The sequence below is a fragment of the Oncorhynchus tshawytscha genome, unplaced genomic scaffold (genome assembly GCF_018296145.1).
Source record: "Oncorhynchus tshawytscha isolate Ot180627B unplaced genomic scaffold, Otsh_v2.0 Un_contig_11560_pilon_pilon, whole genome shotgun sequence".
Taxonomy (NCBI): Eukaryota; Metazoa; Chordata; class Actinopteri; order Salmoniformes; family Salmonidae; genus Oncorhynchus; species Oncorhynchus tshawytscha.
Window position 1 is genome coordinate 77,317 of NW_024609702.1, and position 19,252 is coordinate 96,568.

Here is a 19,252-nt window from a genome sequence, read left to right on the forward strand (position 1 = left end):
AAATGTATATTTTGTTACTCCTTATCTCCACGTTGTCTCCCTTTGTTACGGGCTTTGAGCCGGTTCGTGACAATATAGAGCACCACAGTATGAGTCATAATACCCATAAAACCTAGCAGTCAAACAAGGAAAAGGTTGTAATTGTTTATCCACCATTCATTTTTCCCCATAGGAGATTTTATAAACACTTCAAATAAGGGCTGTTTTGTATAGGCTTACCCTGGCGTGACATTTTGATAACCGTGTAAATCTCTCTAGGACAAGGTGACTTTTATCAATATATTCGCCTGTATTTCCCCCCCCCCACTCCCACAAATATGAAAGACTAATTAGCTGCTAATATGGTGGTCAAATAACTACATGCCATGATGATCTGGACAAAACTGCCAAATTAAGGAAAAGGTAAGAATCTCTGGATTAACTATCTAATGTTAGATCAATTTAGTAATGAATAAATTGGTTACATTTCTTTGACTGTATACCGGTTAGCAAAGGTGTCAGCTAAAGATGACGTGCAGGAGTTTGCAGGGATTTGTAGTCTTGTATGGTGTCTACTTTGATGCTAATTAGCATTTTCGAATCTGAGAGTAAATATATTGATAAAAGTGACCTTGTCCGAGAGAGATTTACGCGGTTATCAAAATGTCACGCCAGGGTAAGCCTACACGAAACCCAGCCCTTATTTTAAGTGTTTCTAACATTCCCTATAGGAAAAATAAATGTTGGAAAAATGATTGGAACCATTTCCTTGTTTGAATGCTAGGTTTTATGGGAATTATGACACCTCCACTGTGGGGCTCTGTTAGTTTGGAGGCCAAACGGTTTGGACACTACAGACATTTTCGTGAGAAGACCGGGATGTGTCATTGTCTGACAAACACTGCTGTAGCTCGGCCAACTTCCACCGCAAATGCTCCATTTTAAACAGACAGATTTTGATGGGGATTTGTTTATTATGCTAATTACATTTCCATAGGGGCACGGACATAGACTCTAGGGGGTCAATCTAGCTGGTAAATTAATTTGAATGGCAAAATTGCAGACTTCACCTAATACCCAAACAAGAACCAGCTCTCTTTAGCCAAACAACCAGATTTGGGACATTCTCATTATAAAATGGCACGCTATTCACTATATACCAATAGATCAGGGAAGAAGGTGCCATTTGATAGGGAATAGGTTGCCACTTGATAGGGGATAGGGTGCCATTTGATAGGGAATAGGGTGCCATTTGATAGGGAATAGGGTGCCATTTGATAGGGAATAGGTTGCCACTTGGGATGCAACCTAAATGTTTTGCTCTGGTGTGAAGTTTGCTCCATCTGTTGTTATCCAAGGGGAGTGAAGCAGGTGTTACTAAAGACACTTTCATGGTTTAACTTCATTTTAAAATACTAATTTCTTTTTCTCAGAACATAACAGGTGCAAACTTTGGACTGGTGGAAGTGATTGGTAAATGTGGCCGTTTATTTTATTAATTGATAGTATGGATCACATCACAGGCATTGATTAGTTTCAAGATGGTTGACAGACAAGATGCTGTAATTAGATGGAAGAGGAGCCTTGACTCTTATACCTGTAGAGCTCATGTCTTTATTTGCATAGTTGGTGCCTTTTATTCTATACAGTCAGATGATGTTAGTGACTAGTGTCTTGCTAATAACTTACCCAAACAGTGAATGTGCACCTCCATATAATCAGATGATGTTAGTGACTAGTGTCTTGCTAATAACTTACCCAAACAGTGAATGTGCACCTCCATATAATCAGATGATGTTAGTGACTAGTGTCTTGCTAATAACTTACCCAAACAGTTAATGTGCACCTCCATATAATCAGATGATGTTAGTGACTAGTGTCTTGCTAATAACTTACCCAAACAGTGAATGTGCACCTCCATATAATCAGATGATGTTAGTGACTAGTGTCTTGCTAATAACTTACCCAAACAGTGAATGTGCACCTCCATATAATCAGATGATGTTAGTGACTAGTGTCTTGCTAATAACTTACCCAAACAGTGAATGTGCACCTCCATATAATCAGATGATGTTAGTGACTAGTGTCTTGCTAATAACTTACCCAAACTTACCCAAACAGTTAATGTGCACCTCCATATAATCAGATGATGTTAGTGACTAGTGTCTTGCTAATAACTTACCCAAACAGTAATGTGCACCTCCATATAATCAGATGATGTTAGTGACTAGTGAATGTGCACCTCCATATAATCAGATGATGTTAGTGACTAGTGTCTTGCTAATAACTTACCCAAACAGTGAATGTGCACCTCCATATAATCAGATGATGTTAGTGACTAGTGTCTTGCTAATAACTTACCCAAACAGTGAATGTGCACCTCCACATAATCAGATGATGTTAGTGACTAGTGTCTTGCTAATAACTTACCCAAACAGTGAATGTGCACCTCCATATAATCAGATGATGTTAGTGACTAGTGTCTTGCTAATAACTTACCCAAACAGTGAATGTGCACCTCCATATAATCAGATGATGTTAGTGACTAGTGTCTTGCTAATAACTTACCCAAACAGTGAATGTGCACCTCCATATAATCAGATGATCATTTTGCTGTGGATACATCATTCCTTTTTGTAATGTAAATCATTAGTGTTTGTAAATGATGGAAGGAACATTTTAATCAGTTGCATTATGTAAATCTTTGTCCATTCTTGGCTGGACACTGAGCACACAGACTTCTGAACAAAATCCACATTTAACAGAAACATGAATGCAGTATGAACACGAATGAAAAGTCACTCATAAGTTTGACTGTAAAACTTAACTGGAGATTAAGTCAATTCAAAGGTGAATATGGCAAACTGTTAAAGTCTTGAAAAAGAAACAACTTGAATCAATAGTCACGGGGTTGGGATGGTACTGTACGTTTTGTTCTTCACTAACTTCACTGGTGCTCATTTCCAGATGAACAATAAGCACTTTGCAGGCTGACTGAAAACATATAGCCCTTCAACTGAGATGCACCTTGGTTGCCTCTGTCTTCTACATAGGTTTGTGTTGACAAAAGTGCAATGTCTTAAAACGCTCACATGGGAAGGCCATTTGGAGATGGCACATTCTTCTACAGATTATTCCAGAAGAAACTGAAAAATATATAACTGAACCCCCACACACACACAAATTAAACAATTTTTGTAAGTTTTTTAAAGTTTGACATAACTTTTGAAACAGGGAGGTTTTCTCCTACTGAACATCACTCTGGTTTTTGTCATTGCCTTTTATTAGAGACCGGTGTGATTGGCTACTCCTTACCAGTCAAAGACACTAGTTGATAAATGACAAACCAGGCAACACATAAACCAGCTGACATGGTGGCCCTCGAGGCCTGGAGCTGAACACTAACATGTTGAAACAGAGTAAACATTATACAGTATGTAGAGTGATCGTGTCAGACTCAAACACAGACGTCTTTTTTCTCTTTTTATTCAGTGAAAGATAAATAATTTGCGTTGACCACAAGCTTTATGCCTAGCCGCCTGATCAAGACAATACAATTTCTAGGGAACTCATCGCCATGGTTTGGAAAACATAATAGTAGTAGTTTGAATAAGAAAAAAGTATGAGGTAAGAAGTTATTTTTTTATACATTTGTGGTGCCTCTTCTGCTATTAGCTATACCCTTGAATGCACAGTGCTTCCTAAAACAGAAATTCTGATCATGGCACAACAACAAATCAAACTAGGAACCAGAAAGGGCTTCTTCATTATCCATATTATACAGACCAACATAAAGAAAAGCTGAGCAGGAATGGAAATGGACAACAAATACTTCACCATGACTTGGAGATTGAGCCCGAAACACGTGTGTGTGTTTGCGTGCGAGTCTTTTGTGCATCTGTTAGTGTGTGTGTGCGTGTGTGTTTCACAGGCATCGGGCACAGCACAGTAGTGAGGCACAGCCCCACACAACGACCTGACCTGCAGTCCCTGATGCCTTTTATTACTATTTTACAAAGCAAAAACAAAACATCCCTCCTGCCTGATCCCATCCATGTTTCATAATAATCCAGCTGCTCTCAGTCTTCATTCCCTTTTTCCTTTCCTGTAGAGCAGCTGGTAGGTGCTTGACTTACTGTGTGGTGCCTGGTTAATTAGGGAACCTTGGTGGTCAGGGCCTGGGGTCCTACCCTCCCCTCTCTGGAACAGCGCACCTGTCTAAATCCCATGGATTATATGGGTCATGGTGCTGGGGTTAAGGTTAGGGTGAAGATGGAAAGGCCAATGTAGCAGTCCACCCTCCCCCTTCCAAAGGGGACTTGCTCATATCCAGCAAACTAGAATGTCATCTCAACCAACCTTCCCCCTCTACTCCAAATAACCCCCTCCCTAGTTACTGCCTAACCATGGCTGAAGTGACTCTTGTCCCAGCCCACACATGGGGAGGCAGAGAGACAATGACCCCACCAGCAGCCTCTTAATATACCTTTACAGCTCCTCCAGAGGTTCGTTGGCCCAAACTTCACCTCAGTGAAAAAGGGGGAGAGGAGAAGGCAACAACCCCAAAAAACACTAAATGGAAGAAACTAAAACAACTGAAATAGTGTAAGAAGCCAAAAATAGCAACAGGAACAGTTGAGATGACAATGGTTTGTTTTCTCGCTGGGCAGGAAGGGTGAAGTGGAGATCCTCCGAAAGGTGTGATGTCATAGTTACTGTCGCCGTGGCAACGGCAGGGGGTTTGGGGAAAGGACGGCGGTCGCCCCCCCCCCATGGAGTGGACGTGTGTCTCCCACATCGCTCTCCAAAGTGCAACAACAACAATGTAAAAATAACATGTTTTAAATAAGCAAAGGCAGAGAAAAAAAAAAGCCTGAGTCAGTTCGACAGCGTCCATATTCGTCCATGTCTATTCATCTCAGTTAGTTTGTTATTCAGCTGCATATCGTCACACCGTCCGTCAGAGACATCCCATCCCTGCTTCCTGGCCAGTGTTTTTCTTTTCCTCCATTTGGTTGATCTCCTTTGTATGTTTCTCCTCGGCCCCAGCTTAAAGTCCAGGTGGCAGAGTGGTAGCCGCAGTCAGCCAGGCAGGCACACCTTGCCTGCGAACAGCAGTCCCACTATGGTGAAGAAGATGGAGAGGACAAAGAGGACGTAGGAGGAGCCCACCACCGTGTTGTTGGGCAGCTTGTATGGCTGGCCACCCACCTCGTTGATGTAGAAGCCGATGGGGAAGATGAGCGCCGCCATACAGAACAGGATCACTGAGGGGGAGAGAGAGAGATAATGTTAGACATGTTGGAATTGTTTACTATTTCCTGTGGTGTTGCTACACTGGAGACAGCTCCGCTTTCAATTAGGATGAAACCTGGGATGGACTGGATGCTTGTCAACCAAATCTCCCTCTGGTATAATAAAGATTGACTTGATTTGTTAATTGATGAATTTAATGACTGAATCATCACTCGTCCTCAGTAGGCCTACATACTACCTACCGCACAAGGTCACACACACTACAGAACCAAAACACTCGTCCAAGGCCCCAGACACCATCACGCCTCAACCCTTTTACATAAATAGACCTTAGCTGTGAAGGAGACACACTCCAGTCTCACCACCGTGAATGTACCAAGGGCGAGTGTAGCGAAATGCTTGTGCTTCTAGTTCCGACAACGCAGTAATAACGAGCAAGTAATCTAACTAACAATTCCAAAAAAAACATGTACATGTATTACATAAGGATGCAGTCGATGATATAGAGTACAGTATCAACGTATGCATATGAGATGAACAATGTAGGGTAAGTAACATTATATAAGGTAGCATTGTTTAAAGTGGCTAGTGATATATTTACATCATTTCCCATCAATTCCCATGATTAAAGTGGCTGGAGTAGAGTCAGTGTCATTGACAGTGTGTTGGCAGTAGCCACTCAATGTTAGTGGTGGCTGTTTAACAGTCTGATGGCCTTGAGATAGAAGCTGTTTTTCAGTCTCTCGGTCCCAGCTTTGATGCACCTGTACTGACCTCGCCTTCTGGATGGCAGCGGGGTGAACAGGCAGTGGCTCGGGTGGTTGATGTCCTTGATGATCTTTATGGCCTTCCTGCATCGGGTGGTGTAGGTGTCCTGGAGGGCAGGTAGTTTGCCCCGGTGATGCGTTGTGCAGACCTCACTACCCTCTGAGAGCCTTACGGTTGAGGGCGGTGCAGTTGCCATACCAGGCGGTGATACAGCCCGCCAGGATGCTCTCGATTGTGCATCTGTAGAAGTTTGTGAGTGCTTTTGGTGACAAGCCGAATTTCTTCAGCCTCCTGAGGTTGAAGAGGCGCTGCTGCGCCTTCCTCACGATGCTGTCTGTGTGAGTGGACCAATTCAGTTTGTCTGTGATGTGTATGCCGAGGAACTTAAAACTTGCTACCCTCTCCACTACTGTTCCATCGATGTGGATGGGGGTGTTCCCTCTGCTGTTTCCTGAAGTCCACAATCATCTCCTTAGTTTTGTTGACGTTGAGTGTGAGGTTATTTTCCTGACACCACACTCCGAGGGCCCTCACCTCCTCCCTGTAGGCCGTCTCGTCGTTGTTGGTAATCAAGCCTACCACTTGTGTCGTCCGCAAACTTGATGATTGAGTTGAGGCGTGCATGGCCACGCAGTCGTGGGTGAACAGGGAGTACAGGAGAGGGCTCAGAACGCACACCCTTGTGGGGCCCCAGTGTTGAGGATCAGCGGGGAGGAGATGTTGTTGCCTACCCTCACCACCTGGGGGCGGCCCGTCAGGAAGTCCAGTACCCAGTTGCACAGGGCGGGGTCGAGACCCAGGGTCTCGAGCTTGATGACGAGCTTGGAGGGTACTATGGTGTTGAATGCCGAGCTGTAGTCGATGAACAGCATTCTCACATAGGTATTCCTCTTGTCCAGATGGGTTAGGCAGTGTGCAGTGTGGTTGAGATTGCATCGTCTGTGGACCTATTTGGGCGGTAAGCAAATTGGAGTGGGTCAAGGGTGTCAGGTAGGGTGGAGGTGATATGGTCCTTGACTAGTCTCTCAAAGCACTTCATGATGACGGATGTGAGTGCTACGGGGCGGTAGTCGTTTAGCTCAGTTACCTTAGCTTTCTTGGGAACAATGGTGGCCCTCTTGAAGCATGTGGGAACAGCAGACTGGTATAGGGATTGATTGAATATGTCCGTAAACACACCGGCCAGCTGGTCTGCGCATGCTCTGAGGGCGCGGCTGGGGATGCCGTCTGGGCCTGCAGCCTTGCGAGGGTTAACACGTTTAAATGTCTTACTCACTTCGGCTGCAGTGAAGGAGAGACCGCATGTTTCCGTTGCAGGCCGTGTCAGTGGCACTGTATTGTCCTCAAAGCGGGCAAAAAGTTATTTAGTCTGCCTGGGAGCAAGACATCCTGGTCCGTGACTGGGCTGGGTTTCTTCCTGTAGTCCGTGATTGACTGTAGACCCTGCCACATACCTCTTGTGTCTGAGCCGTTGAATTGAGATTCTACTTTGTCTCTGTACTGGCGCTTAGCTTGTTTGATAGCCTTGCGGAGGGAATAGCTGCACTGTTTGTATTCAGTCATGTTACCAGACACCTTGCCCTGATTAAAAGCAGTGGTTCGTGCCTTCAGTTTCACCGAATGCTGCCATCAATCCACGGTTTCTGGTTAGGGAATGTTTTAATCGTTGCTATGGGAACGACATCTTCAACGCACGTTCTAATGAACTCGCACACCGTATCAGCGTATTCGTCAATGTTGTTGTCTGACGCAATACGAAACATCTCCCAGTCCACGTGATGGAAGCAGTCTTGGAGTGTGGAGTCAGCTTGGTCGGACCAGCGTTGGACAGACCTCAGCGTGGGAGCTTCTTGTTTTAGTTTCTGTCTGTAGGCAGGGATCAACAAAATGGAGTCGTGGTCAGCTTTTCCGAAAGGGGGCGGGGCAGGGCCTTATATGCGTCGCGGAAGTTAGAGTAACAATGATCCAGGGTCTTTCCACCCCTGGTTGCGCAATCGATATGCTGATAAAATTTAGGAGTCTTGTTTTCAGATTAGCCTTGTTAAAATCCCCAGCTACAATGAATGCAGCCTCCGGATAAATCGTTTCCAGTTTGCAGAGAGTTAAATAAAGTTCGTTCAGAGCCATCGATGTGTCTGCTTGGGGGATATATACGGCTGTGATTATAATCGAAGAGAATTCTCTTGGTAGATAATGCGGTCTACATTTGATTGTGAGGAATTCTAAATCAGGTGAACAGAAGGATTTGAGTTCCTGTATGTTTCTTTCATCACACCATGTCACGTTGGCCATAAGGCATACGCCCCCCCCGTCTTCTTACCAGAAAGATGTTTGTTTCTGTCGGCGCGATGCGTGGAGAAACCCGCTGGCTGCACCGCTCGGATTGCGTCTCTCCAGTTAGCCATGTTTCCGTGAAGCAGAGAACGTTACAGTCTCTGATGTCCTCTGGAATGCTACCCTTGCTCGGATTTCATCAACCTTGTTGTCAAGAGACTGGACATTGGCAAGAAGAATGCTAGGGAGTGGTGCACGATGTGCCCGTCTCCGGAGTCTGACCAGAAGACCGCTTCGTTTCCCTTTTTCTGAGTCGTTTTTTTTTTTTTTTTGGTCGCTGCATGTGATCCACTCGGTTACACTGGTTGTAAGGCAGAACACAGGATCCGCATCGCGAAAAACATATTCTTGGTCGTACTGATGGTGAGTTGACGCTGATCTTATATTCAGTAGTTCTTCTCGGCTGTATGTAAAGAAACCTAAGATGACCTGGGGTACTAGTGTAAGAAATAACACGTAAAAAACAAAAACTGCATAACACATGTACGCACAACATAGATTCTGTGGGCTTTGAGTGAATCTGTCCATCTGAAGCAGTGTTACTAATCTGAAACGGCAAAGCCAAGGACTTACACATACTCTTTAAAAGATTACTTTAAAAGCTAATTCGATATACTGTAACTTAATCACTTAGGCTAACGCTAATTCAGTGGACATGCGGTGTTCTGCAGTGAAATAACTTTTGCTCTCCTCGATGGTAGAGTATCCGTGTTCTCTCAGCAGCAATAGAAGGGCCACCCCATCACAAACGCTGTCACATCATGACGTGGCCGTTTGAGACATACCAGGAGCTATAGGAGAGAGACTGCAGACATGTTCCCCAGGCATTCTACTCTGTGTCGAAAAAAGCAACAAATATCATTAGATTAAAAAAAACAAGTAAAAATAAATAAATATATACAGTACCAGTCAAAAGTTTGGACACCTCCTCATTCAAGGGTTTTTCTTTATTTTTTAAACTATTTTCTACATTGTAGACTAATAGTGAAGACATCAAATCTGTGAAATAACACATATGGAATCATGTAGTAACCAAAAAAGTGTTAATGAAATCAAAATATTTAAGATTGCCACGTTGTATAAATGATTGGAGACAGGCGCAGGAATACGTAATAGGGGGGTTTTAATACTCCACCCCAAAATACAATGCCATGAAAAGGCACGGGGAAGAAGCCCAAATCAAAACATGTATACAAAAACACAGGGATGTAACCCAAACAAAAGAGTGAGGTTAAACCTCTCATAAATACACAGGACGAGACCCGTAATAACAAGTGCACAATACACGCAGCACGCAAGTCGAAACAACAAAGCACAGGTACTCACAAGACCGACGGACATGGGAACAGTAACCGACCAAGACAATGGTGAACAGAGGGCACACATATACAATTACTAATCAGGGGGAATGGGAACCAGGTGTCCATAATGAGACAGTTTAGTGACGCCTAGAGGACAGTGACATAGACTTCCGGAACTGGTGCACGGAATGAGCAGCAGTACCGGGGGGATCCGTGACAAAGATTTTAGATTCTTCGAAGTTGCCACCCTTTGCCTTGATGACAGCTTTGCAACTTTTGCATTCTCTCAACCAGCTTCACCTGGAATGCTTTTCCAACAGTCTTGAAGGAGTTCCCACATATGTTGGCTGCTTTTCCTTCACTTTGCGGTCAAACTCATCCCGAACAATCTCAATTGGGTTGAGGTTGGGTGATTGTGGAGGCCAGGTCTTCTGATGCAGCACTCCATCACTTTCCTTCTTGGTCAAATAGCCCTTACACACCCTGGAGGTGTGTTGGATCATTGTACTGTTAAAAACAAATGATAGTCCCACTAAGCGCAAACCAGATGGGATGGCATATCGTTGTAGAATGCTGTGGTAGCCATGCTGCTTAAGTGTATCTCGAATTATAAATAAATCACTGACAGTGTCACCAGCAAAGCACCCCCACACCATCACACCTCCTCCATGCTTCACGGTGGGAGCCACACAAAGACACAGCGATTGGAACCAAAAATCTCAAATGTGGACTCATCAGACCAAAAGGACAGATTTCCACCGGTCTAATGTCCATTGCTCGTGTTTCTTGGCCCAAGCAGGTTTCTTCTTCTTATTGGTGTCCATTAGTAGTGGTTTCTTTGCAGCAATTTGACAATGAAGACCTGATTCACCCAGTCTCCTCTGAACATGGATGTTGAGATGTGTCTGTTACTTGAACTCTGTGAAGCATTTATTTGGGCTGCAATCTGAGGTGCAGTTAAATCTAACGAATGTATCCTCTGCAACAGAGGTAACTCCTTTCCTGTGGCCGTCCTCATCAGTTTCATCATAGCGCTTGATGGTTTTTGCGACTGCACTTGAAGAAACTTTCAAAGTTCTTTAAATTTCCCGGATTGACTGACCTTCATGTTTCTCTTTGGTTATTTGAGCTGTTCTTGCCATAATATGGACTTGGTCTTTTACCAAATAGGGCTCTCTGTGTACCATGCCTACCTTGTCACAACACAATGGATTGGCTCAAACGCATTAAGAAAGAAAGAAATTCCACAAATCAACTTTTTACAAGGCACACCTGTTAATTGAAATGCATTCCAGGTGACTACTTCATGAAGCTGGTTGAGAGAATGCCAAGAGTGTGCAAGGCTGTCATCAAGGCAAAGGGTGGCTACTTTGAAGAATCTCAAAAAATATATATTTAAATTTGTTTAACACTTTTTGGGTTACTACATGATTCCATATGCGTTATTTCATAGTTTTGATGTCTTCGCTATTATTCTATAATGTAGAAAATAGTAAAAATTCTGGAAAATTCTTGAATGAGTAGGTGTGTCCAAACCTTTGCCACCTTTTTCTCCCCAATTTTGTGATTACGATCTTGTCTCATCGCTGCAACTCCCCAACGGGCTCGGGAGAGTCACCCGTCCTTCTAAACATGACCTGCCAAACTGCGCTCCTTAACACCCGCTCGCTTAACCAATGTGCCGCACCAATGTTTCGGAGGAAACACCATTCGACTGACGAAGTCAGCCTGCAGGCGCCCAGGCCGCCACAAGAAGTCGCTAGAGCGCGATGAGCCAAGTAAAGCCCCCCTGGCCAAACCCTCCCCAAACCCGGACGATGCTGGGCCAATTGGTGTCCCTATGGGACTCCCGGTCACAGCCGGTTGTGACACAGCCTGGGAATCGAACCAAAGGCTGTAGTGACACCTCAAAACACTGCGATGCAGTGCATTAGACCGCTGCGCCACTCGGGAGGCCATAAATATATATTTCTGAAGAGACAAGCACTTGGCGTCCATTTCAAGACACCAATTAGTGTGTTAGACTTCCTGCTGAGAGAAGTGATATAACAGTGTAATAAGTCACTGCTCTGGCTCTGGCACCCCACAAAGTGGAGTGACACACCAGTCCTGATGGGGCACAATACGGTGTGTGTGTTCAGTGTGTATGTGTAAGCAGTGACTGGGCACAGGGACAACGTCAGGAGTAAAATCATTAGGGTAGTTATCGGTCTTAATCCAAGTGATTAGCCTCTTGGTAGGACCAGTTAATTAAAAAAGTCATTGTTAATTAGCATCATGAAACTCCTCATGTTTGGTTTTATTTTGGGGCTTTCAGAATATTTATTTGAAGATATTGCAGCCTCCCCAGCTACCAAATGTTAGTTCCCAGGACGATCTGCACAAAACACTCTAATGTCAGTGGGGAAAAAATCTAACAATTGGAAAAAATTCTGGAAAAATAAAACACCAATATATCTTGATTAGATAAGTATTCAACCACCTGAATCAATACATATTATAATCACCTTTAGCAGCGATTACAGCTGTGAGTCTTTCTGGGTAAGTATCTAAGAGATTATCACATGGATTGAGCAACATTTTCCCCAAATTCTTCAAGCTCTGTAAAATTGGTTGTTGATCATTGATAGACAACCATTTTCAGGTCTTGCCATAGATTTTCAAGCAGATGAGTCAAAACTGTAACTCGGCCACTCAGGAACATTCACTGTCTTCTTGGTAAGTAACTCCAGTGTAGATTTGGCCTTGTATTTTAGGTTATTGTCCTGCTGAAAGGTGAATTAATCTCCCAGTGTCTGGTGGAAAGCAGACTGAACCAGGTTTTCGTCTAGGATTTTGCCTGTGCTTAGCTCTCTTTAGTTATTTTTTTTATCCTGAAAAACTCCTCAGTCCTTACAAGCACACCCATAACATGATGCAGCCATGACTATGCTTGAAAATATGGGGAGTAATACTCAGTGAAGTGTTGTTTTGGATTTGCCCCAAACATAACACTTTGTATTTAGGACAATAAGAGAATTGCTTTGCCACATTTTTTGCAGTTTTACTTTATTACCTTGTTGCAAAGAGGATGCATGTATTCTGTACAGGCTTCCCTTTTTTCACTCTATAAATTAGGTTAGTATTGTGGAGTAACTACAATGTTGTTGATCCATCCTCAGAGTGTGATAGGAGAAAACAAACTGTTTAAAAATCACCATTGCCCTCATGGTGAAATCCCTGAGTGGTTTCCCTCCTCTCCGGCAACAGAGTTAGGAAGGACGCCTGTATCTTTGTAGTGGCTGGGTGTGTTGATACACCATCCAAAGTGTATTTAATAACTTCACCATGCTCAAAGGGATATTCAATGTCTGCTTTTTTTATTTTGACCAATCTACCAATAGATGCCCTTCTTTGCGAGGCCTTGGAAAATCACACTGGTTGAATCTGTGTTAGAAACACACTGCTTGTCCAGAGGTACAGAGATGAGGGAGTCATTCAAAAACCATGTTAAGCACTATTATTGCACACAGAGTGAGTCCATGCAACATATTATGTGACTTGTTAAGCAAATGTTTACTACTGAACTTATTTAGGCTTGCCATAACAAAAGGGGTTGAATACTTACTGACTCAAGACATTTCAGATGTAATTAAAAATAATAATAACAATGATTAAAAAAAGAGAACTCTACTTTGACATTATGAGGTACAAAAAAAAGTGACAAAAAAAATCTCCATTTAATCCATTTTAAAGTCAGGCAGTAATACAACAAAATCTGTGAAATGTCAAAGGGTGTGAATACTTTCTGAAGGCCCTGTATGTCAAATAACCAAAGGAGAACGATTAGGGAAGTGTTAGCTGGGTCTTGTCTATAAGTGCAACTGTCAATCGAAAGTCAAACAAGATCATTCTCTGATTCCTGTGAATTACCACTGAACAGATGAACTGGAAACGGACTAAATCAAATCATGTTGCTTTGCCAAAACACACAATCAAAGGCTTACAGATGAAACTGTCTTCCATTCACACTGAGTGCACTAACTAAAGCTTCAATCATAGGGCTGATTTTCCAAACGCACGTAGATGGAAATCAAAAGAGGCCTGGGGCAATAACTCCTCATATGCTTCCACAACACTACAGCTACACATCATGTCCTCCAGCCCAAACCCACACAGGCTATTTTCCCCCTCAGAAAGGGACTGATTTAGCCTAGCTAAAATGGCTCAGATGATTCAGCTGGCTCTCTATGGCTCTCTCTACACTAGCAGGCAGGCTGGCTGGCTGGCTGAATGTGCCCTGTCTGTGCTGCCAGCTAGCGAGGAGAGTGTTGTCTGGCTAACCCCCCCCGGACTGGGCAGACATGGCTAATATTTACGTCTGTCCTCACTGCCGCGGCCATGTGTTTACCCACCGCAAGCCAGAACCTCAGTGTTTTTCAAACTACCTTAGCTGATATGTTACTGATCCTTAGTCTGTCAGAATACTGTACCTCACTGTACCTGGGGTGTAGTGTACAGCAAAGTCAGACAGTGGGGTTTGCGAGGACATAGTAGTGTCTGGCTAGGGCCTAGTGTTAAGAGTGTAGTGTACAGGGGACAGAAGGGGGCCTGGCTAGGGCCTAGTGTAAAGACTGTAGTGCACAGGGGACAGAAGGGGGCCTGGCTAGGGCCTAGTATAAAGACTGTAGTGTACAGGGACAGAAGGGGGCCTGGCTAGGGCCTAGTGTAAAGACTGTAGTGTACAGGGGACAGAAGGGGGCCTGGCTAGGGCCTAGTGTAAAGACTGTAGTGCACAGGGGACAGAAGGGGGCCTGGCTAGGGCCTAGTATAAAGACTGTAGTGTACAGGGGACAGAAGGGGGCCTGGCTAGGGCCTAGTATAAAGACTGTAGTGTACAGGGGACAGAAGGGGGCCTGGCTAGGGCCTAGTGTAAAGACTGTAGTGTACAGGGGACAGAAGGGGGCCTGGCTAGGGCCTAGTGTACAGACTGTAGTGCACAGGGGACAGAAGGAGGCCTGGCTAGGGCCTAGTGTACAGACTGTAGTGCACAGGGGACAGAAGGAGGCCTGGCTAGGGCCTAGTGTAAAGACGGTAGTGTACAGGGGACAGAAGGAGGCCTGTGCTGGCTGTACAAAAGGGTCCTTTCAGGTGGCAGTGGCCCTGGGCCAGCTACGCCTACTGGTAGCTTCCTTTCCCCAGCCAGCAATCATCACCTGTTAGCCCCCTATTAGCTACCCCCTCTCCCTGCACCTTTCATTCTGTAACAGAGCACCAATCACAGATGCCCCTTATCCCAACTCCCAGCCCCCTCACTCTCTCACATACTCAATCTCTCCCTCTCTTTTAATCCCCTTTTAGTCTACCACTTCTCCTCACTCTACCTCTCCCTCTTTCCTGAAAGGAGAAAGCCCAGCCTGCCCATTACACAGCAGCAGCAGCAACCCTGTGAGGTGCAGTGCTCAGCACTGTCAGGGAAATACTCAAGGCCCTCTTACTTTCTACCCCCTTTAGAACCCCTCTCTCCTCCTCCACCCTTTCCTTCTCCCATAGCTGGCTCTCAGGTTACAAGTGATGCTTTTCTACCTCTCCAGTCTCTCAATCCCACTCTCATTTTCTCTTCATCTCCCTCTCTCCCTCTTCCTGGTCCAGCGTAGCTCAGTGTCATTCTGTAGTCTCCTCTTCACGCATCTCAATCTCTACCCCCTACCTACAAACATTCTCCCATTCCTTCTCTCTCAATCTCTACCCCCTACCTACAAACATTCTCCTGTTCCTTCTCTCTCAATCTCTACCCCCTACCTACAAACATTCTCCTGTTCCTTCTCCTGTTCCTTCTCTCTCAATCTCTACCCCTACCTCAAACATTCTCCTGTTCCCCTCTCAATCCTACAAACATTCTCCTGTTCCTTCTCTCTCAATCTCTACCCCCTACCTACAAACATTCTCCTGTTCCTTCTCTCTCAATCTCTACCCCCTACCTACAAACATTCTCCTGTTCCATTCTGTTCCTCAATCTCTACCCCCTACCTACAAACATTCTCCTGTTCCTTCTCTCTCAATCTCTCCTGTTCCCCCTACCTACAAACATTCTCCTGTTCCTTCTCTCTCAATCTCTACCCCCTACCTACAAACATTCTCCTGTTCCTTCTCTCTCAATCTCTACCCCCTACCTACAAACATTCTCCTGTTCCTTCTCTCCAATCTCCCCTACCCCTATCTCTACCCCCCTACCTACAAACATTCTCCTGTTCCTTCTCTCTCAATCTCTACCCCCTACCTACAAACATTCTCCTGTTCCTTCTCTCTCAATCTCTACCCCCTACCTACAAACATTCTCCTGTTCCTTCTCTCTCAATCTCTACCCCTACCTACAAACATTCTCCTGTTCCTTCTCTCTCAATCTCTACCCCCTACCTACAAACATTCTCCTGTTCCTTCTCTCTCAATCTCTACCCCCTACCTACAAACATTCTCCTGTTCCTTCTCTCTCAATCTCTACCCCCTACCTACAAACATTCTCCTGTTCCTTCTCTCTCAATCTCTACCCCCCTCTACAAACATTCTCCTGTTCCCCCTCAATCTCTATCTCCCCCTACCTACAAACATTCTCCTGTTCCTTCTCTCTCAATCTCTACCCCCTACCTACAAACATTCTCCTGTTCCTTCTCTCTCAATCTCTACCCCTACCTACAAACATTCTCCTGTTCCTTCTCTCTCAATCTCTACCCCTACCTACAAACATTCTCCTGTTCCTTCTCTCTCAATCTCTACCCCCTACCTACAAACATTCTCCTGTTCCTTCTCTCTCATTCTCTGTTCCCCCTACCTACAAACATTCTCCTGTTCCTTCTCTCTCAATCTCTACCCCCTACCTACAAACATTCTCCTGTTCCTTCTCTCTCAATCTCTACCCCCTACCTACAAACACATCTCTACCCCCTACCTACAAACATTCTCCTGTTCCTCTCTCAATCTCTACCCCTACCTACAAACATTCTCCTGTTCCTTCTCTCTCAATCTCTACCCCCTACCTACAAACATTCTCCTGTTCCTTCTCTCTCAATCTCTACCCCCTACCTACAAACATTCTCCTGTTCCTTCTCTCTCAATCTCTACCCCCTACCTACAAACATTCTCCTGTTCCTTCTCTCTCAATCTCTACTGTTCCCCTACCTACAAACATTCTCCTGTTCCTTCTCTCTCAATCTCTACCCCTACCTATCTCTACCCCCTACCTACAAACATTCTCCTGTTCCTTCTCTCTCATTCTCTACCCCCTACCTACAAACATTCTCCTGTTCCTTCTCTCTCATTCTCTACCCCCTACCTACAAACATTCTCCTGTTCCTTCTCTCTCAATCTCTTTCTTTCGGGCGGCAGGGAGCCTAGCGGTTAAGAGCATTGGGACAGTAACCGAAAGGTTGATGGTTCGAATCCTCGAGCCGGCAAGGTGGAAAAATCTGCCGTTCTGCCCTTGAGCGAGGCAGTTAACCCCCGCAACACCACCTGCTCCCCGGGTGCCGATGACATGGACGTCGATTAAGGCAGGCCCCCTCACCTCTCTGATTCAGAGGGGTTGGGTTAAATACGGAAGACACATTTGGGTTGAATGTATTCACTTGGTTTCCCCTTTCCCTGTTCCTTTAAAATGCATCTCTTTGTCTGAAAGAGCCATCAATGGTAGTCTTCACTGCAGTGGGAGAGAAAGCGATAGAATGTGAAAGCACAAGAGGGAGAGAAAGAGAAAGAGAGATTATCACTGAGAACCTGATACAGCCAACGGAACCCTGGATGATTGTGACTATATCCTCCCTGTTGCCAGGGCAACCTCATCACTTGGCTCAGAGCGATGTGTGATTGTCAAAAAATGACTCAATAAAATCACATTTAGCACGTGACACAGATTTGCAATGAACACATTGACAACGCCTCTTTTTAGACGGGCTGGAGGGAAATGTATTATTGGGTGATTCTTAGGTAAATACACCATAGAAATATAATCCTTCTTGTTCTCTAAATACGACTAACATATAATGACTGTGATGCACCAATTCAATCAAATGTGTCTGTGTGCTAGTAAAACTCTCTACGTGTGTGAGTGAGAGAGGGGGGGCGTCTCTTCTCTTTGCTAAACAACCAATCAGAATATGAACACCTACACAGCCTTACGAAACAGCCCAGCTCAGCAGGGCTGCTGAATGTTGGGTTGGTATTGAGTTAAGAAGTGTCTCCTCTGAATTCCTGTCTAAAAGAGGGGGATGAGTGTTGAAAGACAAAAAGAAGCGATTGAGTGGTACTCTATGACGCCCACACAGGTACCATAGAATGCACTTCTCAGTCGAAGAGCTGCAGGGAATGGATGATCTGGAGGCATGGAGGATAGGGAAGACGCATACAGCATACAAGTACACACACACACACACACACACACACACACACAAAAGACGCAAACATCAGACACATTGGTTCCATTGGTTTACCTGAAATCAGCTTCACCACTGAAATTCTGGGCATGAATGCAAAGCTAAACCAATATTTTCACAGCCCCCTCTCCCTCGCCCTTTCCGCTTCTCTCCCTCAACTTACTCTCTCTCTACCCCTACCCCTCCTCTGTGTAGGAGGGTATATCTGCTCGTAGACGGATGCACTGGTGTTGAGGGGAGTGTTATTCCAAGGAAATTATGTCACGAAAGAGGGGAGTGAGATTGGAGAGAGGAGTAAGAGAGGAGTGAGAGAGAGACCTCTGTACTTAGGCCTACAGCTTGTTTGGTCAAGCTACTTAACAGGGTGATAGAGAGGGTGAATTTTTTTATTTAGTGGTCAAGTGTAGTATGTCTCTGAGTAACGTCTATCAGTAAAGAGAAGAGACACAGTTGGTTGAGCTTGGCTTTGATTGGTCAATGTACACTCGACCGTCATTAAGGTAGGGTCGTTTCGGTCACTTACTCCCGGTGAAGGCAATCCAGCGGGCGTATTTGGTGGCCTCGCGGCGCCAATGGGATGCCACCAGCAGGCCACAGGTCACCGTGAGGGAGATGATACCCAGGATGATGAAGAAGAGCGTGGTGACCCACTCGGGGGGAAGCCGCGGGGGGATACAGGTGCGGTCCCGACCGTGGATGGTCTGGCACTGCCGCACCAGGCCTACCGTCAGGGCACCTATATATATATAAATGAGAGAGAGAGAATAGGTGTTAGATCATACACACATTTAAATACTCACACCAGCCACACTGTTAGGGCACATCCTTGTAGGGCTGGGCAGTAAACCGTATTTTACTATATACAGGTATTGATGCACAGTGCGGTTTGTATTTTTACTTTACTTTACCTTAACTTAAATAATGGTATTTGGTATGTTAAATGTAATTGAAATGTAATAACTGAGTGATGTAACTAAAAAAAATATGGCAATCGCCCGTTCTTACCGTCAGTAAGAGACTGCGAACAGCTGAGAACTGCTCATTTCCTAGCAAGAGCTTCTGGTGTGCATTTGTGCTTTTTTTGCCATGAATAGTGCCTGTGAGGCAGCACTGGAGACAAAGATGTGCAAATGTACTTTTTTGCCACAAATCTTGCCTGTGAGGCAGTGCGGGTAACAAAAGCACTCTAGAAATCGGCACAATGCCCCT

General features: G+C 44.8%; 1 protein-coding gene and 2 long non-coding RNA genes across 3 annotated transcripts in view; all 3 read right to left on the reverse strand.

Annotated features, from left to right (window-relative positions):
• Positions 1 to 3,449: 3,449 nt before the first annotated feature.
• The window catches only part of mosmoa (modulator of smoothened a), a 35,247-nt gene continuing 19,444 nt past the window's right edge, over positions 3,450 to 19,252 (reverse strand). Inside the window, exons 2-3 of the mRNA XM_042317090.1 lie at positions 18,567 to 18,779; positions 3,450 to 5,246 (exon numbers count right to left, since the gene is read on the reverse strand). Of these exons, the coding sequence (XP_042173024.1) occupies positions 5,062 to 5,246; positions 18,567 to 18,779 (398 nt within the window). The 3' untranslated portion in view covers positions 3,450 to 5,061. The remainder of the gene's footprint in view (positions 5,247 to 18,566; positions 18,780 to 19,252) is intronic.
• On the reverse strand, positions 15,628 to 16,184 carry LOC121845524. The gene is made up of 3 exons (XR_006082623.1): positions 15,852 to 16,184; positions 15,699 to 15,790; positions 15,628 to 15,647 (listed from the first exon to the last, which is right to left on the reverse strand). It is a non-coding gene; the product is annotated as an uncharacterized LOC121845524 (long non-coding RNA).
• LOC121845525 lies at positions 16,446 to 18,559 on the reverse strand. Its single transcript, XR_006082624.1, has 3 exons — positions 16,849 to 18,559; positions 16,606 to 16,781; positions 16,446 to 16,538 (listed from the first exon to the last, which is right to left on the reverse strand). It is a non-coding gene; the product is annotated as an uncharacterized LOC121845525 (long non-coding RNA).